A 27,921-nucleotide genomic window follows, 5' to 3' on the forward strand; every position below is an offset into this window, starting at 1 on the left:
CCTTCTGCTCCTTCATTTCCCTCCCCTGCTACCCTCTTCTGTCTACATCCTACCTTCTGTCTACTATTCAGTCCACAAACAGTGCCCGATGCCTCCGCGGCATCCTGCATCGAGTGGAACAATATAGGGGACCCAGAGAGATCTCCAAGCCCCTACCTTGAGCCCTGCAGGGGGTCCCCTGCAGCTACAGCTGCAGCCCAAGGATGACAGTCAGTCTTCCTGAAGGCAGCATGTGTGCACGGGGAGGGATGGTGGGGCTGGAAGGCTTCCTGGAGGAGGAGGGCCTTGAGCTGAGCCTTGGCGGGGGGGGGGGGGGGGGGTTGGCAAGGGGAGGAGTTGGAGAGGATTTTCTAGACAGAAGGAACAGCCTGTGGGTTTGTGGTACCCCCGGAAGGGAAAGCCCTGGAGACCGGCGGGAGGCCAGGGCCAAAGTCTGGGCTGCTCAGGAGAGGCCAGGCCCTGTGCAGAGATGCTGAGTCCAGTGTTGGACGCAGAAGGCTGTGTGGGGAGGGCAGGGTGCGGGTGTTAATGGAGCCCGCCTATGCCTTTGAAGAGGGCAGCGCCCGCCCGCCCGCCTGCCAGGCTAAGGGTTAATTAGCCTTAATCAAGGTGGCACCTCCTCCCTCCACCCTCTCCCTTGGGCCTGGAAGGGAAGAAAGAGAGGCGGGCAGGCGGGCAGACAGGAAGGGCCCGCCCCAGCTGCACACATGCTGGCCTGTCCAGGGTCTCAGGCCTCCCCTGCCACCCACTTTGGTGGAGAAGGGTGTCCAATTGACACAGGGGAGAGGGGCACTGAGCTAAGAAGGAGCAGATGGGACACCTTGCCCCTCCTCTGTCTCCTTAGCTGGGCCCCACACTCTTCAAGGCCCTCCTCTGCCTAGACGCCCTCCTGGATTAATGCCTCCTCTGGGGCCCCTGAGCGCAGCCCTTTGCACAGGATAACAGGCTCATCTGCTTTCTTTACTCCGCTCTCAGAGCTGGGAAGGGACTCATCAATGAGTCTGGGTTCAGCACAGTGCTCTGCACTCCGGAGGGGTCCCGAGGGGCTCTTGCTCACTACGTGAAGCATGTCCCTGTGGTGGAGGATGCACACCGAGGGGGAAGGCAGGCAGGAGCCAAAAGGAGTCCACACGGGGTAGGCAGGCACAGGGGCTCGTTCTGGTCAGACATCTCAGGCTTCAGAGCTGAGGAGGCCACGTCCCAACCCAAACCCAGACTGCCCAACCCCAAACCCTGCATTCTGAGGACAGAGGCCACCCCGTGAGGGTGCAGGTCAGCAGCCTGGGGGCTACAGGTGTGAGGAGTGTGCCAGCCAGAGGCCACAGCTCCTGCCAAGCCCCACCAGTGTGAGAGAAACACCAAGGGGTCAGTCTGGCTGGACTAAGGGCAGTGGGCCATTCACAAAGCCACCAAGTATTTATTGAGCACCTACTGTGTGTTGGGGACCGCAGTGGTGGGCTGAAGACGTGAGGCTCCTGCTCTCCTCGGGTGTCCAGCCCAGACAGGGAGACAGACAATAAGGAAGTAAACAGGTGGGATGAGTACTTGAGGATCAAGGGGAGAGCCTGGGGTGGGGGGCCTGGGGGTCTCCCCAGGGATACGAAGGAGCACCCAGGCTGAGTCGGGGGCTGTACCTGCAGGTGGCAGGAAGCCACAGAAGGGTTTGGGGCAGGGCCAGGCTGGCCACATCCCCAGAAGCCAGGGAGGCGGCTTGAAGTCTGCAGGAGATGGTAGAGAAGTGAGGAAGGGTCCCAGGGGACGAGCACACCCCCTGCCTCCCGCAGGCTGGTCATCGTGGTGCTCATCGGTGTGAGCGTGGCCTGGATCCCCGTCCTGCAGGGCTCCAACAGTGGGCAACTCTTCATCTACATGCAGTCAGTCACCAGCTCCCTGGCACCCCCCGTGACCGCAGTCTTCGTTCTGGGAATCTTCTGGCGGCGTGCCAATGAGCAGGTGGGTGGGTGACGGGGAGAGCTGGGGCAGCCAAGACATGGGGGCCGGACGGGGTCCTCTTCCTGCAGATGAGCTGCGTCTGGCCCATGCCTTCCCCTGCTGCCTATGTGCTGGTTGGGATTGGGAGGGACTTGGCCTCCCCCTCACGACCCACTGGCCCTGCCTCCTCTTCCCCAGGGGGCCTTCTGGGGCCTCATGGTGGGGCTGGCACTGGGCGCCACCAGGCTGGTCCTGGAATTCCTGCACCCTGCCCCACCGTGCGGTGACCCGGACACGCGGCCAGCCATCCTGGGCAGTATCCACTACCTGCACTTCGCTGTTGCCCTCTTTGTGCTCAGTGGAGCTGTGGTGGTGGCCGGGAGCCTGATGACACCCCCCCCACAGGGAATCCAGGTGAGCCTGCCCTGGGCCCTGACCCTGACCCCGCGTGTCCTATCCCTGACTCTGATCCCTGACCTTTAACATACTTGGACTCAGGTCCCATTCTCTCCCTGACCCTCTGTGACTTGAGAACTTTCTAGCTCTTGACCTCCGTCCCTTCTTGACCTCTGCTGCTCACTTCCCATCCCTGACCCCCAGCCCCACCTGGGCCCACCCTGTCCTGCCTCACCCCCCTCCCGATCATCCTCTGCAGATTGAGAACCTCACCTGGTGGACCTTGGCTCAGGATGTGCTGGTGGGAGCGAAAGCAGGTATGCAGCTGACCCGAGGCCCTGATGCTCACTCCCACCTGGGGGAGTGCGGGAGTGGAAACAGGAGGGCGGCCCTCTGGCCTCATCTGCCTCTCCCCTCTTCCCCCCTCTTGCATCCAGGTGATAGCCAGACACCCCAGAAACATGCTTTTTGGGCCCGTGTGTGTGGCTTCAATGCCATTCTGCTCATGTGTGTCAACATCTTCTTCTACGCCTACTTTGCCTGACGCTGGCCCTGTGGGCAAGAAGGCCAAGTCGTTGGAGTCCCCATGTCCACCTTGCTTTCACTGATGAGGACACCGAGGCCCAGAGAGGTGCAGACTCACCTCACGACTACACAGCCAGTCGGTGCCCAGGGACTGGGTGAGCCTACGAAGCAGGAGCCGCGAAGAAAGTAGGGGGGCAATGAACAGAAAGAACGAGATGTTTCGAAAATAGCACCAAGTAGTCATAACAGCAAGGAGAATTAGATTTCTGATGAACACTCTTATCCTCATTTTACTGTTTTTATTTTGAAAACTCGGGCCCAGGTCAGGAGCAGCTCAGGACTCGCAGGGTCTCTGGCCCACCCGGTGCCAGGGACCTACAGCCCCCATCCCACCTGCTCCCAGCTGCCACAACATCTTCCTCTCCCCGCCTCCCCACTCACTGCCCCCTCCACCACCAGCCAGGCATTCAAAGCGCTTTCAGAGCCCCCCTCACTCTCCCTGCTCCCAAAGGTGCCCAGGCCCCAGGCCAGTGCTGCTTGCTACCTGCTGCTGCTTGCCCATCCTGTGTGCACACCCTGCCTTTCCTCAAGCCAGGGTCCCATTCTGTGAGAGCTCCAAGTCCAGCCGTGGCCCTGACTGCCCACCTGGCCTATAATTTCCCCAAACTCGGTGGGGCGGCACCCCAGTCTGAGCAGAACAAACAAGAGCCAGGGTAGAGGGTCCTTCCAAGGGGCTGTGCCCAGGGCCTGCACCTCAGAGCTTGTCCACTGTGTCCGGCCAGCTGGAGGGGAGCGGCTCCTGTTTCTCTCATCACTGCCCACCTGCTCTGGGCCTCCCAGCCCCTCTCCAAAGTGTCTGTGGTGAGACGGAGAGTGGGGGGGGGGGGTGCTAGACACCCAAGCGGAGCCCAAAGTTTTGTGAGACAGCCCAGAAATCGGTGTCAACCTGGAATCAGTCCATTGGTCCAGGTCAGCAGGTGTGCAGCCCCCAGGCCTGGCCCTCACCACTAGGAGCCAGGACACCTCAAGGGGCCATCTGAGGGTGGGGCAGGCAGGCGGCCCAGCAGATGGTCAGCCGAGGTGGAACCCATCCACCACACCCGTGCTTCCTTGGGCAGAGCCCCCAAATGCATGTAACCCAGGAACCTTCAACTCTCCCTGAGGCTGGGGCCACTGATGGTTGGAGAGAGTGGGGCCTCTGCCGCCCTGCCCCAGAGCCCTCGCAGCTGGTAGCCAATGGGAAGAGGCCAGGAGGAAGCACCGGGAGCTCCCGTTGCCTGCTAGGCACCGAACATCGCCGTGGTTCTTGGGATGGGCCCAGTTTGTGTGAAGCAGCCCGAGCCGGGGGCCTGGCTTGTGTTGCTCCAGTCTAAGACCCTTGGCTGAGCCCTGCGGGACCCCGGAGACGGGGCGTCCATGTCCTCTCTCTGGACCTCAGTGTCTGGTGGATGGAGGGTCTTCTGGTTCCGCCCCCACCCCCAGGCCCCACTCTGGTCACAGTTGCACTGGCTGTACGTAGCTCCGAGGGAAGAAGCCAATGCGTCCGCCCAACCGGCCCCGCCACCAGTGGGGGTCAAGGTGCTCCAGGACCTCGATGATGTCACCGTGGTGGAAACTGAGCTGTGAGGAGTCCTGGGCCGAGAAGTCAAACTGGGCCTGGGCAAAGCAGGCCCGGGGCGACTGTGAGGAGAGGAAGTGGTTAGTGGGGATTTCTCCAGAGGCCCCAACAAGAGAAGTGGTTGGCTGTGGGTGGAAGGACAGACTTACTTCTCACTCCAAATCCAGTTAGATGGCCACCCCACCCCATGAACCCCCTACTGCCCCCTGAATGTCTGCAGCTCAGAGGCTGCGATCTGCATAGACCAACAGGACTGTCTCGGCCATGGGAACAGGCCCTATAAGCTGTACAGTGATGTGTAGCTAAGAGCAGAGTTTACTGCTGTTGCATTTGACCGGGTTTTGAGGCAGAGGATGTCCCTCAAAGCTGCTCCCAGCTCTCCGGCCCAGATTCCTGTCCTATGTATACCCCAAGGTGACCTCAGGTAAGACCCTGCCCTTATGGGACTTAGTTTCCCCACCTGCAAAGGGCAGCTGGACAAAGCTCTCTGCAGGCATATCATCCCGGCGCCGTGACAATTATACCCAGTGTCCTGGCCCTGCCTGCCCCACCTGGATCTCTCTTCGGAGCCTGTGGAATCTTATCCAGGATGGGTGATAGGATCAGCAGACAGGCTCTAATTAGCAGTTCTCAGCCCAGGGAGGAGGAGGCGGTACCATGGGTCCTAGGGGACTGAGCCAGTTCTGGAATCATCCCACAGGCTGGGTGCCCACAGAGCCCAGGCCTGAGTGAAGCAGTGGGTGTGGGGAGCCCTCAGGCAGCCCCCAGCTCCGTCCTGGCTCCCTCACATTCTCCAAGGGCAGTGCTGGCCCAGGCAGGGGAGCAGAGAGGATGGAGGTCTGGGACAGACGCCTAGCAGTGGGGAAGACACCTCCAAGGCTGGGAGCTCACAGTTGCCCCAGCCCCCAGGGTGGCGGAGGAGGCCCAGCATCCTGGCGGCACACACGGTTCACTAATGGGGGCCTCCCAAGGCACCCTTTGCCTCTCCTGGCTCCTGAGACCCCAGGGCTCATCCTATCACACAGTGGGGAAACTGAGGCCCAGCTGAGGTCACACATGGTGGGGGTCTAACACAAGCAGGATCAGAACTTCTCTGTGGCAGGCGGCAGCCCCTCCCCAGGCTCAACTGGGCAGGCCTGGGGTCCAGACCTCTGGCCCTGGGGCCTTGCGGACACCCCCCTTCCCAAAGAAGACAGCACTTGTCGGGGCTAATAACCCGGTTGGCTGGTGTCATCATTCTAATCACACCCTGAGCCCGGCCAGGACCTCGCCCACAGACACACCGCCCCCACCCCACCCGGGGCCAGCTCCTGGGGGCAGAAACCAGGGCAGAGCCTACCCCGCAAGTGGTCTTGAGGGAGCCTCAAGACGAAGACCAGGCCCCTGCGGACTAAGCCAGCTCAGGGAGCGGCCCCCAGAAGCCTCAGTAGGTGGCGGGACCTTCGTGCACTCAGAGTGCGCAGAGTCCCCACGATGGCCACGCACGGCGCTGGGGCTGAGAGCAAGCCCGCCGCGGTGTGGCCCCGGCCCCGTCCACTCTGTGCCTTCCTCCTCCTTCCCCCTGCTTCCCCACCCCGGCCTGTGTTACTGCAAAAGGGGGACTTTAGAGCCCTGCCCCGGGACCCGGGTCGATGCCGCGGCGGGTGGCAGAAGGAGCAGAGAGCCCCCCCTCGCCCCCCCAACCCCTGGGGGCGCGCCTACCTTGACCAGGGGCTCCTCGTCCCGCAGGAAGACCTGCCGCTGCTTGGCGATGGTGGTGGTGCGATAGAAGTCCACCAGCTCATTCAGGGAGTTGAACTTCTCTTCCCACAGGAAGTACTTCCCCGAGGCCTCCCGCAGCACCTTGAAGTGCTGCACCTGGTCGCCGTAGCTGGGGGAGGGCAGCCACCTGAGCCACCCGGCCTGGGCGGCCCTGTCCCCACCCCCACCTGCAGCTGGCAGCTCCGGGGCCCACTGACCTGGCGGGGACGTGGGGGCTGGAGGCAAGGGTGTGGGCCCTGGGACAGGCCGCTGGGCTGCCGTGTGACCTTGGGCAAACCACCGGACTTCTCTAATCCTCCGCTTCTTTATAAGGTAGCTCCTCCCTTCTGGGTAAGTGTTCAGAAAGCGCTGCCCGGGGTCAATGGGCCACGTGACCCGGTTCCTCTGAGGCAGAGGTGGTCAGGCAGCTCCTCCTCTCCCATCCCTTCAACATCTCCCCCAGGCCCCTCCTGGCCCAGCAGACCAGTGAGGAGTGAGTCCTAAGACCTCCTGACTCAGAGCAAAGCCTGCCCGTGTATTGGATGCTTCGTGTCTGTTCCTGCCCCCTACCTCAAGAACCTTCTATGGCTCCCCATTGCCCTCCGGATAAAATCTTAACACCTCGGACTAGAGATGTGGCTCCAGTGCCCAGCCCCGTTTCCTTCATATACTTTACCCTCTTGCCATACACCTCATGTCCCATGCCAGGACAGGCCATGACGGACTGGGACTGGAGGTGCAGCCCTTTGTCCCAACCCACGTGGGCAGCACAAACCATTGTGATTCCCCTCGCTGCTGCAGGGGTAGCCAGACCCACCACATGGCTCAGGAGGTGCCAATCCAGCCATTTGTGCAGTGGGGAAACTGACACCCCGCTGCAAACCATGCCATCCCCAGGGTTGCACAGCAGCAAAGCCCCAGAGCTAGGGCCTCCTGTCAAGAGTCACTCCAGCATGTTCCCCTGTTGGTTCTTGTTGTATAACAACAGGAATAATGATTATTCCAAATATGGGGTTGATAATGTCCTGGACCTTGTCATCCCAAGTCTAGGACCATGCCACCATGTCATTCCCTGGGCTGTGATCCCCAGGAGGCCCTCCCCTCTCTCAGCCTCTATGCCTGGCCGAGTGGCAGGCAGCCATCCTTGCTGGCTCTGGTCAGCCCAGCTGGACCTCAGTGTCCTCACCTGCCCAGTGGGGGCAAGGGGCTGGCAGCTTCAGGGAGAATCCAGAAGAGCCCCAGCTCCCCAGCAGGAAGAAGCCAGTTTAGGAACCTGCCCCCTGTGGCTGGTGGAGCTGAGAGCCCAGAAAGCCTTGGGGCCTGTGGGCATGGCCCGGCATGTATGTGGGGCCCCGGGATGGCCCCAGAGTGGGCGATGGCCTCTCGGCCTCCTGAACCACAGGCTACATTCTCATTCTGTTCAGGGCTCAGTGAGAACCAAATAGTGGTCTGGAGACTTGACAGTAAAAAGAAAAAAAAAAACACCTCCTGGGCTCTAAATTTAATCTTATGAAATCATTCTGTAAGCCGGGGTTTGTGTGCCACCCAAGTCCCCTGGCCCACAGTCCAGGGTCTTGGCAGGCCCCGAATAGGAGCATGATTTTGTCACCCACGGCCGCCCAGGCCTGCTATCTCATCCTTGCCTGCCGTTCACCGCCTCCAATGGTCAGCGCCAGCCTTCTTAAAGGTTTAAGATTAAAGATGGAAGACAAAGAATTGTTCAAGGTGTGTGGGTTTGGGGTGGGGTGGAGGGCAAGCTGGGATGCACCCCCCCATATTAAGGAGTCCAAACCACCCAGTGCCCATCAGTCTCCATTCAAACATATCTCCCCTCCAGGCCTTTGCACACATGATTTTCTCCAATTTCTTCTGCAGTCAAACTCCTACTCATGCTTCAAAGCCCAGGAGAAATGGCCCAACTCAGAGTCAAAGGTCTTCTTCGGTTCCCCAGCCCCTTGTACAGCCTTCCTCTAGCCCACTGCTCACAATGGCTTGCATGCTAGACCCAGAAAATGCAGGGAGGTAGGAGGAGGCCCTGGGGGTCTAGCCCAAGTTGGGAGAGGCGGGACTCAGGGAACAGAGCGTCAGGGCCTCTGGCTGAGTGCTCATCAGGGTGGTTTGTTCTTGAAAACCCTCTCCTGTTGGTTCTGGGCTTCAAGTCCAGCCCTCCAGGTGTCCTGGCCCTGAAATAGACCTGACACCCTCTCTAAGACGTGTCCGGTCTCAGGGCTGCTTAGCTGCAAAGGGGGCCAGTGCCCCCCAAGAGGCTCTGTGAGCAGATGAAGCAATGATCCCCAACCCTGAGACAAAGCCACTCATGTGCTGTCAGCAAGCATTGTTCCCAGGTGACTAAGCGGCTCGTGCTGGCAGCCATGGGACATGTAGGCCCATGGAACTAGGGCGAGCAGGAGGATGGTGCTTCCTGCCCTGTCTGACTTGCCACAGCCTCCCACAGGCCACGCACTTTTGTTGAGGGACCTCTGAGCCCACTGACTCTCTAGTGCCCTGTCCCAGCCAGATCGGGGTTTCCCTATCCCCTAGACGTTGGTGGGGGTACCTGGGGAGGAGGGTCTCTCATCCAAAGGCTGGGCAGGCGAAAAGCCAGGAAACAGGGCCCCCAGGGACCCCATGTGTGGGCCACTCAGTGCAGAAGCAGAGGCTCCGACTCGGGGCTGGGCTGTCCCCAGGGAAGAGCCTGTGGTATGGACGGCCTCCCCCTCTGGGTAAGGGGGCAGAGAAGCAGGTGGCAGATGTGAAAAAGATCTCAAACCCAAGTGACCACCTGGAAAGTTAACCAGAATGAAGTATTCCTTGATCACATAAGAGGATCAGTGAGTAGAGGACAGGAGATGAGGCAGGAAAGGGCCAAGGGACCCAAGAAGTCTAGAACCTTCCAACCTGAGAATTGGAGAACTCTCAACTTGGGGAAGTTTGCATGGTCCAGCCTCTCACCTATATATGGTACACAGTAGGTGCTCCGTAAATGGCAGGTCTGGTCCCTTCTCCTAGCTGGTTCCAACTCCCTGTCCTATGATGAGGGACTGGGGCCCAGTGAGGAGAGAGGCCTACCCACAGCCAGGGACAGCCGTGTCGGGGATGCTGCTCGGTGCGTAAACTGAGCATGGCCTCCTCGGATCAGCGATCACAGCTGTCTGAGGCCAAGCAAGGCCATCTCCATCAGACGACCCCAGGACTCAGCATCTGGGCAGCCCCCCTATCTGCTGGCTTTATGGGGCCCTTGCTGGGGATCTATCTCCCCAGGAGCACCGTCCCCTGCCTGGTCTTGACCTTAGCCATCCTTCAAAGCCTCATGGAGCCTTGAGATGGTCTGAGAGCCCCCTAGACCCTCTGTGGCCTCTCTAGACCTCAAACCCTCACTCTCAGGCCCAGGGGAGCTCCAGGGCATATAGGGGAGACCACGTCCGAGTCCAAGTGAACCTTGACCTGGGAGGGATGGCTTGGGTGCAGGCACCCTGCTGGGTGAGCCTTCCTGAGCCGGGGGAGGGAAGGGCAGCCAGGATGGGGTCTAAGCCCAGGCGAGGACAGACGAGGGGGCATCTGGAGCTGGTCCAGGGCAGTGGCCAGTGAGTGGTGTGTGTGTGTGTGTGTGTGTGTGTGTCCTGGCCTGTGTGTGCCGGGTGTGTCTCTATAGTGTCTGGGTGTGTGGGGGGTCTCTCTCTGCTCTGCCACAGTGACTGTATGTGAGTCCCTTTCTGTGCAGCCACGGGCATGTTTGTCTCTGTATGACCCCCACACCCACCTACCCAGGGGGATGAGGGGCAGGGCCTGGCCTCTGGGCTGTCACAAAAGCCTCAAGCAAGGACCAAGTGAGGCCTGATGCTAGCAGTAGCCTGTCCTGCCCAGCAGGTTTTTCTGGCCTGGTGGCGGCAGCAGCAAAGGTGACAGTGGCCTCCCAGTGAGGATAAACAAGGCTGGGGTAAGGTCAGGAGCCCCCCAACTGCCCCAACTAGGGCCCTGGGCCCCCCTAGACAGAGGCCTGGGTGCTAACCGTCCCCTGGGTGATCTCCTTCAGGCATCAGCAGTCGAGCCTCAGTTTTCCCGTCTGTGAAAAGGGCAGGGGCGGAATACATGGACTGCAGCAGACATGAAATAGAATCAAAGTGATCTTGACAGGGACTCAGGGGCCTTTGGGACTCAGGAAAGGTGGATGGAAGATAGAATGGGTCTGTCTGGGCACAGGAGGTCATTGGGCCCTTGCTCTGCTCTTCCTTGCTGTGTGACCTTGGGTAAGTCCCTGCACCTCTCTGAGCTTCTGTTTCCTGCAAACTAGGCTTCTGGGGATCGCTTCCTCTGTCTTTGCCTGCACATATAACACCCTCCATCTTCTGGCACCACTTCTTTCTTCCTTCATTTTCCCAAGAGCCTTTATCATCTCCCAAGATTTTATGTAGTTCGCTAATTGTTGGGCATCTGAGTGGCTCCGTCAGTCAAACATCTGCCTTCAGCTCAGGTGGGGATCCCAGAGGCCTGAGATGGAGCCCCGCATGGAGCAGAGAACAGAACTTCTCCCTCTGTCTCTGCCTCCCTCTCTCTCTGTCTCTCGTGAATAAATAAATACAATCTTTTTTAAAAATTAAAAACTAGGGGCTCCTGGTGGCTCAACGGTTGAGTGCCTGCCTTGGGCTTGGGGTATGATCCCAGGGTCCCAAGTTCAAGTCTCACATCGGGCTCCCCACAGACAGCCTGCTTCTCCCTCTGCCTGTGTCTCTGTCTTTCTCTTGAATAAATAAAAAAATCATTTAAAAATTTAAAAATAAACATAAAAATAATAATGTGCTAATTGTTTCTTGTCTGTCACTCCAGTAGAAATGAGTGCCTAAAGGACAGGGAGTTTTGTCCTATTTTGTTCACGGCTGAATCCTAAGCACCTGGGACAATCCGGGTGCACAGTAGGTACTCAGTGACCAGAGCAAACACAGGTGCAATGACTCCAGGGCACCTCTGGCCTGAAAGGAAGCAAAATACCTCACTGCGGGGGGAAAAACCTGTCATTGACAGCAGAGGAGTCCACAGCAGCCTGGATGGGATTGTGGAGAAAAGTCACACTGAGCCCCAGCTTCAGTCCTTGGGCTGCTGGCTGCCGGCTCAGACGTGCCCCTGTGAGGGGCGGGGAAGCCCTCTGTAAACTCGTAAAGAGCAGCCAGCGTGGCCACTATCGCTCCATGAGGCGGCCCGAGGCCCATAAACCCCATCCCTGACAGCTTTATGGGGCTTGGCATGAGCATGTGGGAGATGCCACGTGTAGTGGGGTCAGAGTCCCCAAGAGCCAAGTCAGCGAGGCCGGAAATGCTCTCACACATAAGTTTTATAGCTGTCACTTTTCTGGATGACCACTGGGTCCCTGGATTTCATAACACCTGGGGTTACCGTCTCCACGTTGTTGATGAGGACATTACAGCTACAAGAAAGCCAGCCCCTGCCTCACAGCAGGTTCTGAACAAAGTTAGGACAAGAACTGGGTTCCCTGCTGCTCCATGTCACCGCCTCTTCCATGTCACTGTCTCTTTTCTAATAGCCCTGGATTTGTGGGACAAGGGGCTGGGAAGCTGTGTGCTTACTGTGTGCTTACAGGGTAATATATATATTTCTAAAGATTTTATTTATTTACTAATGAGAGACACAGAGAGAGGGGCAGAGACACAGGCAGAGGGAGAAGCAGGTTCCCTGTGAGGAGTCCGATGTGAGACTTGAACTCGGGACCCTGAGATCATACCCCAAGCCCAAGGCAGATGCTCAACCTTTGAGCCACCTAGCATCTCCCCTAGAGGGTAATATAATGATAATTACTATAACTGGCATTTTTGGAGCACTTACTATGTGCTAAGCAGCATACTAAGCACTTTACATGGATGTTCATTTTACAGATGAGGAAACAGGCTCAGAGGGTAACTTCCCCAGGGTTATACAGCTAGTAGGTATTAGAGTCGAAAGTCTTGCTTAAAAGCCCACATTCCTGGCCATATACGCCCTTTGAGTCTGTTTCCTACTCTAATCCCTGCCCAGTGGTCCCCCAAGGGCCACTGAAATGCCCACATGAGAGACAATGGACCAAGCTAGGACGGAACCAAGGGTGGAGGACGCCACCTGGTGACGCTGTGCACAAACCACAGTCAGCTGATCCCAGGAAGCTCCGGTGGGTTCCGACCTTAGGGGGCTTGGCCAGGAGACCTTGGGGGAGGCCCCAAGGGGCAGGAGCCAGGATTTCTCTGAAGGACGCTGCCAGACCTCTTCCCAGGACATAGGTGCTGGCTCCCCTGCTCAACAACTGCTTCCCACCACCACCTATTGCCCCTGCTGGTCACACTCACTATCCAAACCCACCCCTCTCTGCCCCAACTCCAGGTCTCTGCACAGCCTGGTCCCTGTGCCTGGCAGGCCCTCTCCTCTCTTTGTGCACCAAACTGCCACTCAGGCTTTAGGGTCCAGTTCAGATGTCACCTCCTTCGCCACGTGGAATGTGTCCCCTGTCACTGAATTCCTTTTTTTTTTTTTTTTTAGATTTTATTTATTTATTCATGGGAGACACAGAGAGAGAGGCAGAGACAGAGGCAGAGGGAGAAGCAGACTCCCCGGGAGGAGCCCGATGCGGCGCTCGATCCGCGGACCCCGGGATCAAGCCCTGAGCCGAAGCCAGACGCTCCACTGCTGAGCCGCCCGGGGGCCCCTGAATCCCCCCCTTATTTACTCATTCATCACAAGAGCCTGGGTCTGAGTCTGCGCGTGCGCACTGGCGGGGCTGCACTTACGAAGAAAGGCCAGGAGAGGGCAGTGCACAGGCCTAATGCTGGAGGTTCAGGCAGCGTGAGGAGTTAGGGTGGGGAGAGGCAGGGGGAGAGGTGGGGGTTGGGAGGGCCCCCCTGCCCCCCAGCTTGGGCTGCAGAAGCTGTCCCAGTGAGTCCCCTGTGCCCCTGCCTCGCTGGGAGATCTTGGACTTCGGAGCTGATTCTAGGAGGCCCTCGAAGCTGCACCAGCCTGCCTGGCGGGCGCCAATCCCAGATGACCAGGCCCTTGGCCCCCAGCACATGGAAAATAACCGTTTCCTGCTTTTGCAGGGACCCCAGGGGGATGTGGGGGCTGGGCTGTGGAGGTGGGAACTCCACTCCAGATGCCCACAACCATGCATCTCCCACACACAGATGCACTGACCGTGCTCCCATTTTTAATATGGGGGAGTAGAGGTTTGACTAGGGCCAGAACCATTCCCATCTCCTGGGATAACCAGCCTGTTTCCTGAATGTGTGTGTGTGGGGGGAGATCCTTGGGGTAACCAGCCTGTTCCTCATGTGTGAGAGGGGTGTGGGGTCCTCTGGGGTAACCAGCCTGTTCCCGGTGTGTGTGGGTCGCAGGGGGTGCGATCCCCAGGACTAACGAGCCTATTCCCCATGCGGGGAGCAGGGAAGTAAACAGAGCCAATGCTGCTTGCACAGCTTGGAGGGGCTCAGCTAAGTGCCGTGACCTCTCCTGATGTTGGATAGATCTTATTACCACCTCCCAGTAGCCTTCCCACCCTCAGCAGATGGCCTCACATGGGGTTCTCCAGGCCCAGACAGGGAGATCACCACCGCCCAGGGCTCCAGGGTGCAGATCGCTCACCACCACTTACCCCAGAAATGGACCACCCGACAGTGCACCAGCCACAGAGCTCACCATGGGTCCGAGAGAGCCAGGACGGCACCGACCTATGTCCTCAACCCCAGCCCCTGCATTAACCATCAAAGGGGTCCCGCGTTCATTCAGCCTTTGGACAATCAAACCATTGGCCATAAACCAATCCAGTCCTAGGACAAAGGCCTCTTAGAGGCCACACCGCCAAGTTCCAAACCTGCCACTTGTGCCTTCCTTCCAGGCAACCTTGTCACCCCACTACTGCTCTCAGTGACCCCAAAACCTGGCACAGTGAGCGCCTCCTCTGTGCAGGCTCTGTGCCCACTGTCCACGGAGACCCTAACAGTTGGGGGCCTTGACCTCACAGATCCATGCCACTCCCTCACCTGGCCTGACCCAGCAGCCACTTGGTATGCCTTCAGCCCTCACCACCATCCCAGGTACTGTCACCCCCTGCCTGGCTCCCCTCTGACCTCCCAGTGCCCCCCTCCTCACTGCCAACCATCCTTCCTCCTCCTAGCAGCCAGAGGGGAGGGATCTGCTGAGAAATGGAAGCCAATCACATCTCCCCCTGCTCAAGACCCTCCATGGCTCCCTATTGCTCTGAGAAAAAACTCGATCTCCTTGTCAGGATCTGTCAGCTCCATCTCTTGGGTTGCATCCCCCAGGCTTCTCTGCTCCAATCGCACCACCTCCTGTGGATGCCAGCACGTCCCACGTGCATTCCTACCTCAGGGCCTTTGCATTTGCTGTTCCGTCTGCCTAGAAATCTTCCCTCCCGGGTCATCACTCCCAGAGACCTGGGCAGCCTCCAAATCCAGATTCAGATCTTTGCTCGAGCACCACCTCTAGGGAGGCTGTCTCTGACCACCTTGACTCCTGCCATAGGTCTTTGCTTGTTCACTATCTCCTCCACTAAGACATAAATCCAGAAGGGCAGCAACTTTGGGGTTTTTATGGTCATTTCCCCAGCCTCTAGAGTAGCCTGGCACACGCCAATGTGGCTCAGCGAATATTCCTTAAATGTATGCCTCTATACACCACTGTTCCCGACAGTGAGAACAGGAAAAGTCAGAAACCAGGCCCCTTAGGCCCCAACTCCTGTTCCCGTTTCTACCTCCCGGCCCGGGAAGTGTGGCCTTCGAGACCGGGCCTTCGGGATTGGGGTCTGCGCGGCCTAGAGGCTGCTGGTCCTGCTTGAGTTGCTGCAGGTCACAAAGTTAGACTCTCACACGCTCCCATCGCGGCAACCCTGCTTCAATGTCGGGCAATATTTTAAATATATTGACTCAAAATATATATTTATAGACTCATATAGTCCTTGTAATAACTCATTTCACATCAGAGGAAACAGGCCCAGAGAGGTTAAGTGACTTGCCCCAGGTCACACAGCCAGGAAGTGGCCGAACTCGGGCTGGAACCCAAGCAGCAGGGCTCTGTAGTCCATCATCTCATTTATGTCACCGTGTGGTGGGCGCCGAGCAGGGCGCATCCCGGACACCTGCCCTGGGTGCCCCGGGGCTCTCTCACCCACTGTTGCTCCCATCACATCAAACTCTGGCATCCTCCTTCCTCCCCTCTGATGAGTCTTGGATGTCTCCCTGCTGCTCATAGAAGAACATGCAGACACTTGACCTGGCGGCGCACCCACGCCTGCCTTCCGAGCATGTCCCACTGCTCTGGGCCGCACCCTGGGGTGGCTGTCATTCCCTGACCCCCGGGCAGTCACCAGCTTCTGGGCTCCGGCTGTCTCCCCTTCAGGGATGAGGCTCCCTGCACCGTGAGCCACGCCCATGCTGCCTCCCTGCATCCCCTTCCCTGCAGTCCCCACGGGTCGGAACTCACTTCACGGACACTGAGAACTCCCCTGGGGAGCTCTCACTCTCCCGGATCAGGAAGGCTCCCAGGTGGTTCCGCTTCATCAGAATCTCTTCAGCCAGCTGCCGGGAAATCCTGCCCGAGTACCACCTGCAGCGAGAGGGGGGCTGGTGAGGGCGGTGGGACGGCCAGGCCACCCCTTGCCCCTGTGCCAGCACCCAACGCCGCCGATCCTTCCAGTGGTCCAGAGACACAGGAGATATGAGTGTACCCATTTCACAGATGAGGAAGCTGAGGCGCAGAGATGCAAAGCAACAAGCCCAAGGTTACATGCAGTGCGTTACACGCGGAGCAGGAGGCAGCTGAGACCCACTCCCAGCATCTGGCTCCAGAGCCCAAGCCTTTCCCACCCTGCCAGGCAAACACATCCCCTTATGAAAAGAGAAAAATCAAACCTTAGTGAACCTCCCCCCAGCCAACCCCAGCTGAGCTCTTCCGTTTTAGACGATAGAGTCTTAAAAACGAAAAAATATAAACATGGATGACAAAGGCAATAGTGGCTTTGGTCTGATGAGGAAGGATGGCTCCCTGCACCCATTTCACAGATGCACAGGCTGAGGCCACCTGGGCTTTTTCTCCCAGGTACAGGTCCCTCCCCTGGCTGCCCACACAGAACTGGGGATGCGGGAGTGCCCGGCAGATGCTTAGGGTCTTGCGAGACCCCCACTGCCCCTCCGTCCCCCAGTTCCTGGAGGAGAAGGGCTGGGACTCAGCTTCCCTGCCAGTCCTGCCCCTCCTGCTGTGGGGCCCTGGCAAGCCCCCGGGCTCTTTGGTCCTCGTAGCATCCACGTGGTCTCTGACGGGGGCCCTTGATGGTTCAGATGGGGAAACTGAGGCCCAGAGCAGCTAGGGTCTCCTGGAGGCACTGTGGCCAACCAAGGGCGGGGTCTGGAGACTGTTCCTTGAAAGCTTCCCGTCCCTCTTTCAGCAAATGCTTCCTGAGTCTGGGCTTGGCAGCGGGGGCGGATGTGAGCTGGGACTTTTCCTGTTGTCTCAGGATGTTGACGAGCCCTTGAAGCCCAGAGCCGGGGCAACAGGTGCAGCCGCACGGTCCGCGGTGTCCTGCCGGGTCCTCAGTCCCACTGGGGTTCTGGCCACGAACAAAGGCCTGTGTGTGGGGTGGGCTGAGCCCCCAGAGAGCTGTCGAGTGATGACCGAGGGGAGAGGGTGATAAACATTCAGCTCCCTGCCCCCCATGGAACATTCTGGGGAGGCTGCGCTGCCTCCCCGCCCACCCTGGGGCCTGCCGCTGCCAGCAGCAGCCGTGCTGATAGCCCTAATTGCTGGCTCCTTCCCTGCCCACTTCCCACTCCGAAATCAAGTCCTGTCCTCACATTGCATCTCAGGCACTGCTTCTGGGGAGCCCACACCCAGAAGTGAGACTTGGCCCACTGCTGTCCCCAAACCATGGGGACCCTGGAGCCCATCTCGCCCAGGTGGATTTCCTGGGAGGGGAGGCGGTGAAAGATGGTTGCTGGGTGTGGGGGCTCAAGGTGAGCATCTGGAAAGTTCAGCTGGGGTCTCTGGAGTTCAGGAGGCCTGGATGGAGGCTTCCAGGCCAGAAGCTGAGCTGGGGAACTGGGGGTGGCAAGGAGCTTCTCCACCGGGAAGGCCCCAGCGGGACAGGTGCAGGCACCATGTAGGAGCAGGGGCCCAGTGGGGCCCCAAGTGGGCGTTTCCTGAGGGCCCGGGTGTCTCCAAAGAACCCACAAAACACCACAGGAGGCGTCAGTGTGTGGGTGGCTGTCACCCTCAAAGGCTTTTGCAGCCACACCCTCAGAGGAGGCCAGCCCTGCCCCCCATTGGAACAAGGCAAGGCTGGTCCTCAGGTGACTCCAAGGACAGCAGGAGCAACATTTTCCGGAGCCCCCAGAACCCGGCTCCCTCCACCATGCCAGCAGCACCTCGCATACTCCCCCATTTCACTGATGTGGGAACTGAGGCCCAGAAAAGGGCAGGGATTCCCCTGAAAGTATGCACATTAAGCACCTGGCCTCAGGCCCTACCCTGGTGCCACGGAGGCTCCTAGGGCACCCCTTCCCCACGCCTGGCGGGTGCAAATCCCACTCTGCCTCTTGCTGGCTGTGTGGCCCTGAACAAGCCATTCAACCTCCCTCTGCCTCAGTTTCCTTGTCTGTGAGACGGTGATGACAGTACCAGGCTTGCAGAGCCCTTGAGAGACTGGGGGCGCTGCTGCATGCCAGCGTCCCTGCCACCACCCCCACTCCCACGGCACTCCCTTGGGCCTGTCTGCCGCCCTCCCTGGCAAACTTCTATTCTAACTCCCAGGCCCAAGGAACCGTGCCCTTCTTCTGGGGAGCCCTCCCTGCCACCCGCTGGCACACTGCCAGGAGGGTGCTTCTGGGGCACCTGGTCTGCATCATGGCTCCCTCAGGGGCTCCCTGGGCAGTCAGGGAGACAGCAGGTCCCCAGAGAAGGAGTGGGGCTGGTGTAGCTCCTTTCTGGGACCCCAGTCCTCCCTGCCACCCACACCCTGGGGCCTGATGGCTGAGTCAGATACTGAACTGCACTCCCCCCCATTTCAGCAGCAGGTGCTGAGGTTAGCCGAGAACGCACCTGGGCAGGGCCTCCGACAGGTTGGTTGGGGGCCTGACCCCTGTCCCTGCTCTGTCCAGACACAGGTGACCAGAATTGATGGCGGGGACCCCAAGGGCATCGGACAACTGGGACCCACCGCAGCTTCCAACAGGTAGTCTTGTCTCAACCACCAGCATTGCCCAGGTAGGCCCAGCCTCACACTGAAACCTGTGTCAGCAGATGGAAGCGTCTGCTCGAGGCTTCCCAGCAGCCCTGGGCCCTCTGGGCTTCTGGCCTTAGCTGGGGCATTGCCTGCCCCCCGAGATCTCTCCCCTGCCTGTGGTCACTCCCTGGGGCGCCTGGCATCTCTCCGGGTCTCTCCCCTCGTGCCCTCCCTTTATTGACAGAAGGACTATGAGGCCGGAGGGGCAGACACCTGCCCCGCGTCGCCAGGCCAGAGGCCACTGCAGAGCCTGGATCCGGAGCTGCAGGCTGCAGGCTGCAGGCAGCCGCCTCTGTGTGGGAGGCTGGGGATGCCTGGAGCCCCGGCGGGGTGCGGCTGGGTGGCCGGGCCCCAGGTGGGATGGGGTTTGCCCAGCACAGGAAGCTGGAGGCGGAGGGCTTTGGAAAGAACTCGAAGACAGATAAAGAGGAAACACCCCCCCCCCCCGGGGCCCCACCCTGTCGCTGCTCCTCCCTCCCCTTCCACCCCTCAGTCACGCAGGCCTCACGGCTTCCAATCTGTCCCCTCCAGCCTGCATGGCCCTGTCACCTGCCTCCACATCTGAGTCAGCCCCTACTCAGCCATATCTGTGCTCCCCGACCCCTGGGGGCTGCCACACCTGAGGCCCTCCCACCAGTCCCACTGCCACGGGGTCACCCCCATTGTCCCCCGTCCTCTCTTCCAGTAACACCTGGTTTTCTACCTAGCTAACTCCTACACACCTTTCAAAGCCTCATTCGTTGCTACCTCTTCTGAGACGCCTTCCCCAGGCACTTCGGTGTTGGCTGCCTCCCCATCTGGTACTTTCTTTATCTCCTGTGTCTCCCCCAGGATGGGGCTAGTCCAACCCCGGCAGCTCCTCATGTGTCTCCAGCATCACCCAGGCCAGGCCCCTGGGGCTGTGGCTAGAGTTTGATGAATGACTGAGTGAGGGGCTGCCTCCGCCACCATCTCAAGCATATCCAGTTGGTTTTTTCATAGGTTCTTGGCCACTGGGGCCTGTTCTGGGGCTGGGCTCTGCCCCAGCCACTCTCAGGGTGGCCGCGTGGGATGCCAGCTGCTGTGAGCGTGACGGGGGCTCCCCTGGGCCAGCAGGTCCCCAGGTCCCAGGACACCCGGCCCCACGTGTGTCTCCCACTCTGCCCTGGTCCTAGGGCATTGGTCTGTTTGGCCAATGTCCAGCTCCCCACAAAACCCCCAAGGCAGGGCCCCACAGGATCTGTATCCTGGCCACCCATCACCACCCCCCCCCCCCATTGTCACCCTCACTTCTTATCCTCACAAAAGCCTGAGCCAGCCTCTTGGAGAGAGCTCTAGAATCCCCTGCAGATGGAAGCTTCGCCTTCCTTGAGTTACAGATATAGGGAAACAGGAATAGGGAGAGCGGGACCTGCCAGAGACCACACGGCCACCTGAGAGCCGGGGGCCTGTCTCCTCCACCTCTCTCCTGGATGTTCCCCAGCATTCCAGGTCCTCAGCCTTGTGGCCTGGGCTGGCCCTGACTCTGCCGCCACCTCGGTCCTCACATCTCTGTCCCCTGCCCCTGCTCAGGGTGGGGACTGGGGGCCCTAGGCAGGTGAATGGAAGCCGGGAGCGAGGAATCCCCAGGCCTAAGGGGTGTGCGGTGCCCCGAGCTTAGCTCAACCTGGGCCAGGCCAAGTGGGGTCATCTAGCTGCAGGGCTGGGGTAGGGGTGTCCTGAGGAGAGGGCCGGGGTGACAGCCACTCACGGGTGGGGCTTGATGCGAATGTAGTTCTTGGGAATAAAGCCCTCGGCGCCTCGGAGCTCAGCCTTGTACCAGTTCTGGTCATCTTCCATGTTCAGGATCTGCGGGCAGGAGAGACACGGTCACTTGGTCACCGAAGAGGGACAGCTGCCACCAGCTGAAGTCCTGCTGCTCGAGGACCCCAGGTAGGGGGTCGCAGGACCCATTTCACAGAGGAGGGTTGAGGACCTGCCCAAGTTCACAAGGGCCATGTCTGGTTCACAGTCCTGCTTGCTTTCAGGCCCCAGGACAACCTGTTCCTGGGAGCGTCGCTGACTCCCAAGGTTGGATAGTTGGGAACCCACAGGAGGTTCTGGTTAGTGGTTGAGCTTTGGTAGGAGGCTGGAGCTGGACTCTCAGGATCTGTCCCCCAGCCCCCCAGCAGACCCTGCAGTCTCAGGGGGCAGATGCAGGGGTGCCTCAGTTCTCAAGCTGTGCCCCTGAGCATGGGGACTCCACAGCATCTGTATCCCACACACTGATCCATGGGGAGAAGGTCTGAGGTACCCTGGAAGGTCGGGGAGCCCCAGCCTGAGCTCAGCACCTACGGGTGGTCACCTGGGGTCACTTGCATTTAAACAACCCTTATCATCTGAGCTCCGGGGTGTGATTTCAGGGTAGCAGGGATTCGGGCACCAGGGAGCAGATAAGGGAGGCCTTTGGGCTACCAGGAGGCTGAGGCCTGGCCTGCTCGGGTCACATGGGCTCCTCGTCCACAGGTGGGCTGAGAGGAACTGAAACAGCCCGAGTGGGGGTGGGAGTTGCAGTGGGTGAGCAGTCAAGCGGCCCCAGGGAGGAACGGGCCAGGCCTGGGGAGTAGCTACAGCATGAATCTTGGGGCTCCTTCCTCCTTTCCCTGGGTAAGCCTCCCACATGGGACACCACATCACCAAAGCCTATTTCACAGATGGGGACACTGAGGCCCAGACATGAGAGGTGCGCAAGGCCACACAGCAGGGAGGAGGCACAGCCCGTACAGCCAGCGAATCAGGATTTTGGGGCCTGGGGTTCTTGGCTCAGCTGGTATAGGGGGGGACTGTGTTGCACTAGTCTTTACCCCCATTCTACCTCCCACTTGGGTCTGGATCCAAGGCCAGTCCTGGAGCAGGTGCCAACATTGGTTCAAGCCTTGTAGGTATTTGTTGAGGGGGAAAAAATCAGATATGTAACCACATCCCAAGTAGAGAGCATTGGAGAAGCAAAGCCTTGGGGGCAGGCCAATGCAGGCCACCAGCTTAGTTCCATTTTGACACGAAGACCTGAGATGTGCTCCCTTGGGCCCAGGCAGGCACCCCCTTGTCTGGCTGCCAGGCCCCGTTGAGCTCCTTCCTTCCTGACTCTGCAGCCTGGGCAAGGTCAGCAGACCCAGGGACAGACGGAAGCAGGTGGCTGACTCAGGACAACTTTTGCTAAAAACAAAACCAAACCAATTCCTCAATTGAATAGGACACCCGGAGCCTGTCAGCTGCCTTCCACGACCACCGGTTCAGGGAAGATGCTCTGGAGCCTGGGGCCACACTCCTCTGTCTGCCTCTGCCTCTCTCCACGGTCTCAGCCTCAGTGTCTTCATCTGTGAAATGGGCACATTTACGGCCTCTGCTGAATGTGGCCATGTCTCGTAACTATAATGTCCCATGTGGCCGTGAATGTCATGTATCGAATAGAATCTTTGTTTTGCTTTCTTTTGCTTTCCTGTCATTTCTGCTCTGAACACCCAGAAACATTCTTGGTTGGTTACGTGAACTGAATTCTTAATGTTTACGTTGTTCAAAAGCTACAGCCCCCCTGAGACATAAGAATTCACACCAGCTCCTCCCTGGTGAAATCTGCACCTTGGCCTCCCCACAAGACTTTGCTCTCACCTTGCTCTCCACCCAGGATGCTGCCCTACCCCTCTGTTCCCTGGCCGGGTATTCACTTATCAGCTATGTCATGAGCACCCACTGTGTGTCAGACACCGTGCTAAGTCCTAGTGAGACAGCAGGGAGCATAGAGCTTACATTGTGCTAGGCAGAGGCAGACAATAAAGAAGGAAGGAAACAAGTTAACAGGTAATTTAATGTAGTGGTAAGGGCTCTGAAAAGATTGAAGATGTCTGGTGGAGGGCTGGGGGGTGTCAACAGGAAGCAGATGGGGCACTCAAGAGAGTCCTCTCTGAGTAAGTGATACGTGAGCTGAGGCCCAAGTCATAGGAAGGGACTGGATGTGAGAAGATGTGGGGAACAGTATCCAGAGCAGAGGGGACAACCAGTGCAAAGGCCCTGGGGTAGGAGCAAGCCCTGTTCTCGGAACAGGGAGGAGGCCAGTGTGCCTGGAGCTGAGGCGGGAAGGCCACGCTGTGAGGTGAGTGAGGAAGGCCACCAGGGCGAGAGGGTGTTGGTCTTGTATGCCATGGGAAGCACCTCAGATTTTACTGTAAAAGCCATGGAGGGGCCTCGGGGGAGGCTCAGCTCTGGGCATGGCTGCTGTGTGGAGACTGGGACAGCTGGGAGCAGAGGGAGGCGGGGTAGTGAGGAGCTTCTGCACTGGCCCAGGTGAGTCCAGGTAAGCGAGGTCAGCGAGGCCCCCACTGCGGGGGCAGGGCAGGTGGGGTGTAGAGAAGCCGTAGGGTTCAGGATAGGTGTTGGCAGAGTCGCTGACCGGCCTCAGTGAAGGCCGGGCACGAGGCAGGTAAGGAGCAGTCAGGACAAGTCCAGGGCTTTGGGCCAGAGCGCCGGCAGGTCGTGGCCTCAAATGCCATGGGAACGGCTGTGGGGAGCAGGTGTGGGCTCAGGGTTGACTGCATTGGCTCTGAGGTGCCATTGACCTTCCCTCTGGAGATGCCAGGGAGGCTGTGGGGTCCCTGAGTCTGGGCCTTGGGAGCCAGGTCACCCATGGAGAGATAAGGGTGCAGCCACCACCCACCTCCCTCTTCCAGGTGGGAGCAAGGGGGTCCTGGGCCCCCGGAAGTGCCCAGCCTGACAGGGAGGACGCTTGGTTCCAGGGAAACGATGTTTGGGGTCAATTGTCCAGAGCAGATTCACGTGCCACCTAGACTCCCTCCAAGACCAGAGCTCAGATTTATTTATTCAGGGGGGACTCCCAGAGGCTGGGTGGGAGTCGCCTGCAGGCATGGCTGTGACGGCCTGGCCTAGAGGGGCCGTGCGGGAAACACTCGCTGGAAAAGAGAATGGGATGGCTCTGGGTGGGGGGCACCCTATCCCTGCCTAGCCAGGTAAGGGGGGGGCAGCCAACCCACACACCACTGCCCCAGCCTGGCTGGGAGAGACGGGGACACAGCGTGACATCGCAGCCCATTTTTATGGTTATACAGAAAGAGGGCTTTGTAGGAGTGAAGCGGCTGAGGCACCTTGGGAGCAAAATTTAAGGGATTGTCAACACAAGGAATCAAGATAAAGAATACTTTAAGACAACGTGGCAAAAATAAATAAAATCAATGCAAAAACTCCAATTACATTCATTAATTAGCAGTAATGTATCAATATCAATCCATTAATGTAACAGCCGACAGATGTTCAGAGCATCCGATGTTTACCAACTGGGAGAGATGGGTCCAGATGCCTCTGTAATATCTCCTTGATTTTTCTGTAAATCTAAAACTGTCTTGAAAAATAAAGTCTGTTTAAAAGCTAACGCAAAAAAAAAAAAAAAAAAATTCCATCCAGATCTGAACGTGACCTTGCACTTGCACAGCCATGGCAGCGCCGTCCCAGCGACCACCTCAGCTGGCCCTGGAAGGAATGCTCGCCTCTTGCACAACATGTGGGAAATGCAGAAAGAGTGAAGAAGAAAAATGTGGGGACGCCCGGGTGGCTCAGTGGTTGAGCATCTGCCTTCAGCCCAGGGCGTGATCCCGGGTCCCGAGATCGAGTCCCGCATCAGGCTCCCTGTATGGAGCCTGCTTCTCCTTCTGCCTGTGTCTCTGCCTCTCTCTCTCTCTCTCTCTCTCTCTCTCTCTCTGTCTCTCATGAATAAATAAATAAAATCTAAAAAAAAAAAAAGTGGGGGGGAGGAAGAAGAAAAAGAAAACCGTGAATAGCTCATGGCCCACCTCCCCAAACAGACCACTGCTAGCTTTTCAGATCATTTCTTTCTAGTTTTTTTATTGGGACACCGGATGCAGTGCAGGACAGTTTTCCCTCCCCAAAATCAATCCCTCCACAAAATTATTACCTATCGATTATCTATGTAGAGTTGACCCTCTGTGCAGATACGTTTGCATTCTGTGTTTTGCCACTTAACATTGCATCATGAGCTTTTTTTATGCCATTAAATAGCATTTTCGGGGCTGTCTGATCTTTGGTACCATCCCTAAGCAGGCAGTCTGGGTTGATTCCATACTGCGAACGTGCCCCCAAGCTTCCCCACATTTCACAGGCTTCTTTGCCCCACGGGCTGCCTCCATCTGACAAACTCTATATGTTACAAACTCTGTTCCTCATCTGGTTTGTGGCCCTCATCTGCCACCAGAACACCGGCTGCATGAGCAGTGACTGTGCCCATTCTTTCCTTGCTCAGTTGTCACTGCCTAGACCAGGACAGCAGACACACTGAGTGCTCCTTGAGTCCTTTATGAGGAAACATACATATGTCTCTGATTATGTCTCAGTTTCCCAGGGGCAGAATTTCTGGGTCACAGGACATGGATATTTTTACGGCTTTATGTTCCCCAAGTTCCCCCCAAAGGGTTGTGTTGTTGTACCTGTCCACCACTCACATGTAAGAGTGTGTATTTTCCCACAGTGTCAATAACCTTGGAGATTTTTTTTTAAATAAGATTTTGCTGATCTGTCAAATGGAAAACAGTTACTTGCTTTAAGTTGCATGGCTTTTGTTACTGGTGAAATTGGGCACTTACTGGCTTACATTGTTTATTTTGCAACTTTCCAGTTCATATCCTTTGTCCATTTTTCTGTTATGCTGTTTGCGGTTTTTCTTATTGATTTATAAGAGCTCTTTACAGATCAAGGACATTGATATTTTGTCAGGATTTTTTTTTTTTAGTTTAAGCCATTTTCATTTTTTGCCTAGTAGACAAGAGCCCTGCTCTGCTTCCATTCTCATCCCCTGTTATCTTTTGAAAATGTAAATCTGATCAAGTTTTTCTCCCTGCTGAAAACTCTTCAGTGAGCATGCCTCAAATTAAGAATGAAATACAAATCTTTCACAGGCCCTGATGCCTGCCTACCTCCCAACATCATCCTTACCCTCTCTTTCTCACTCATTGCCCTTCAGTCACAGACCTTTCAACTCCTCAAACACACTAATAATGGTCCTGCCTCAGGGCCTTTGCACCAGCTGGTCCCCCCCTGACACCCCCGCACCTAGGGTTCTCTTCCTCCGGCTCTTTGCATGGCTGATTCTGCTCATCTTTTGGGGCTCAACTAAGGTGTTATCTCTTTTTTTTGTGCTCTATGCCCAATGTGGGGCTCGAATTCACGACCCCAAGATCAAGAGTCACACGTTCCATTGATTGAGCCATCCATGTGCCCCTAGGTCTGAACTCTTTTGAGAGACCATCCTGACCAGCCCATCTAAAGCTGTCCCCCTGCCCCCTCCCACCCACTGTCATCCTTACGCATCTCCCTGCACTAATTTCTTCAATCCATTTACCACTTGCTGATGTCACTCACTCTCTGGAGTGTCAGCTCCAGGACAGCAGGGAGATTGCTTTGTTCCTTGCTGTAACCTCAGTACTTAGGGCAATGCCTGGCACAGGTATGTGCTCAATAGCTTGACAAGTGTCTGAGGGATGAAGGAAGGGAGGAAGAAAAAGGCAGGTCTTCTCACTGCCTGATGTTCCTCCATCATTCTCTGAGCCTGGAAGGCCCTGCATCGGTCTCTATGGACACGAGGTGCTCAGTCCCACCGGGAGAGATGCTCCGGTTTCAGCTAACACTTAAATCCTTCCATCCTTCCTTCTTTCCTGCAACATTGCCCACATCTTACTAAGAGCCTCCTGCGGGCCAGGCACTGCTTTAGGTCCTGGAGCTCCAGGGTGTCCCTGCCTCATGAGCTCACACTTCCCTTAGCCAGCAACTCTGTTAGAAGAAACACACCGGGAGCTGGCAAACGCTTTAGCAGAAGTTAGTGGGAACCCTGAGTCATCTTGGGGTGGGGGGTCCTGGGCACAGGAGTCCAGGAGGGAAGTGGGGTGTCACAATCTTTGCTACAATTGCCTTGGGGGATGTGATCCACCCTGTCCACCACTGGCTGATCTCTGGAGCCTCGGCTGGAGCCTACCACCTACCTCATTCCTATTTCCCCATTGCCCCACTCCCCACCAAGCCCGAAATCTGGGTCTAGAGACCCCAGACTGCTCTCAAAGATGTCAATGAGGCCTCTGATGTAGACCTAGCTCTACATCTCATGCCCTGGCTAGGTAGTGCTGGTGCTAAGCCTACCCCTGTCCCCAGCAGGCCACATGTCCCCAGGGCCCCCAGCCAGCAGCTTAGGTGGACGCAGGTGCTGGCATCCTGGCACAGAGAGGAGCGGGATTCCTTATGGGGACAGGGTTCCTCTTGGGGAGCATCCCACTCCTGCACCCCAGCCCTGGTTGTTCAGTCTCACAGGGACAGAACGAAGGTTCCAGAATCAAAGAACGTAGGTTCACATCTGACCCGATGCCAGGCAAGTCATGCCAGCTCCCTATGCCTCAGCTTAGTCACCTGTGAAGTGGGGGCGCTGCACCTCCCCACCTCAGCAGCCTAAACGGGACCTTGTGCGTAGCTGAGCTCGGGGCCTGGCTCTAGCAGGGCGCCAGCAAAAGGGAGTCCCTGTCCCTGTTTGTGCCTGAAGCTTGGGGCGGAGAGCGGGGCCCAGCGGGGTGGAGAGAGCGGGTCTAATGCCCACTACTCCGCCGCGCGGCCTGAGGCCCAGGGAGCGGCAGCTCCAGCGACTTCTGCCCGCCCCGACCTCGGCGCACGGCGCACGGGCCCACTTGTGAGCAGGGACGTTTCCCGGAGACAGTCCCGCGCGCGGGCCGGGCCGCCTGACAAGGCCGCGGTGCTCGGTGCTCGTCGGAAAGGGCCGGATGCGGGGTCTCTGCCCTTCCCTCCGCGCTGCCCGGAAGCCATCTCCACACCGAAATCACGGCCCTTTTAGCGCCCTGTAGAGCGTGTGCACTTCACCCCGAAAGCTTTCCCATCCCTCCCTCTCTCTCTCCAACTGTCTTTTCAAACTCTTCCCAGGGAAACTGGGTGTTGAAGTGACTCCCTGCCGGGGACTGTGCTAATGTCTCCTTGAATCCTCACAAGGCGGGGCCCCCCTTCCAAGGAAGGGTCGTAGTCATTCCCCCATTTCCTAGATGGGAACACTGAGGCTCAGCGGAGGTGGCTTGTCCAGAATCCCGCAGCCGACAGCTGGAGAAGCCCGGCCCGTCCTCCCCCAGAAGCTGGACTCTGTTTGGGGCGCTGTCCCGGGCCTCTATTCTTAACCACCACCCCCCACTCCATGTGGACCCAGCTCAGCCACCCTACCTTGAGTGTGTCCCCCTTGTTGAAAGCCAGCTCATCACTCTCCGTGGCCTGGAAGCTGTACAGGGCCACCGACTCCATCGCGCTGTCCCCAGGCCCCAGCAGCTGGGCTCCGAGCAGGGTCGGCTCTTCCTGCTTCCTCTGCAGTGGAGGACTGTCTTCCTTTGTTTTGAGAGCGCGTTGTTCTTTTGAAGCTGCCCCTGAG

General features: G+C 58.1%; 2 protein-coding genes across 6 annotated transcripts in view; one reads left to right on the forward strand and one right to left on the reverse strand.

Annotated features, from left to right (window-relative positions):
• The window catches only part of SLC5A10 (solute carrier family 5 member 10), a 71,904-nt gene extending 68,769 nt beyond the window's left edge, over positions 1-3,135 (forward strand). For all 3 annotated transcript variants that reach the window (XM_077892418.1, XM_077892420.1, XM_077892419.1), the window contains 4 exons: positions 1,785-1,953; positions 2,131-2,346; positions 2,588-2,645; positions 2,766-3,135. In XM_077892418.1, the coding sequence (XP_077748544.1) occupies positions 1,785-1,953; positions 2,131-2,346; positions 2,588-2,645; positions 2,766-2,872 (550 nt within the window). In that variant the 3' untranslated portion in view covers positions 2,873-3,135. The remainder of the gene's footprint in view (positions 1-1,784; positions 1,954-2,130; positions 2,347-2,587; positions 2,646-2,765) is intronic.
• Positions 3,133-27,921, reverse strand: GRAP (GRB2 related adaptor protein). Of its 3 annotated transcripts, XM_077892423.1 has the most exons (6): positions 27,720-27,921; positions 20,206-20,303; positions 16,111-16,855; positions 15,683-15,805; positions 6,173-6,341; positions 4,209-4,533 (listed from the first exon to the last, which is right to left on the reverse strand). In XM_077892423.1, the coding sequence occupies exons 3-6, from the start codon at positions 16,251-16,253 to the stop codon at positions 4,348-4,350; spliced, it is 621 nt and encodes a 206-aa protein (XP_077748549.1). In that variant the 5' UTR covers positions 16,254-16,855; positions 20,206-20,303; positions 27,720-27,921; the 3' UTR covers positions 4,209-4,347. The 3 variants fall into 3 exon arrangements, with proteins under 3 accessions (XP_077748547.1, XP_077748549.1, XP_077748548.1); XM_077892422.1 differs by lacking the exon at positions 16,111-16,855 and having other exon boundaries at positions 27,720-27,911; XM_077892421.1 differs by lacking the exons at positions 6,173-6,341; positions 16,111-16,855 and having other exon boundaries at positions 3,133-4,533; positions 27,720-27,917.

This window comes from Canis aureus, chromosome 3 (assembly GCF_053574225.1).
Source record: "Canis aureus isolate CA01 chromosome 3, VMU_Caureus_v.1.0, whole genome shotgun sequence".
Classification (NCBI taxonomy): Eukaryota; Metazoa; Chordata; class Mammalia; order Carnivora; family Canidae; genus Canis; species Canis aureus.

Excerpts from the sequence above, each read along its gene's own strand:
- GRAP (XM_077892421.1), bottom strand. The coding sequence starts at position 27,797 with ATGGAGTCGGTGGCCCTGTACAGCTTCCAGGCCACGGAGAGTGATGAG. Across the intron at positions 20,304-27,719 it reads ACAAGGGGGACACACTCAAG|ATCCTGAACATGGAAGATGA; the intron begins GTAGGGTGGCTG and ends TCCTGCCCGCAG. Across the intron at positions 15,806-20,205 it reads ATTCGCATCAAGCCCCACCC|GTGGTACTCGGGCAGGATTT; the intron begins GTGAGTGGCTGT and ends CTCTCGCTGCAG.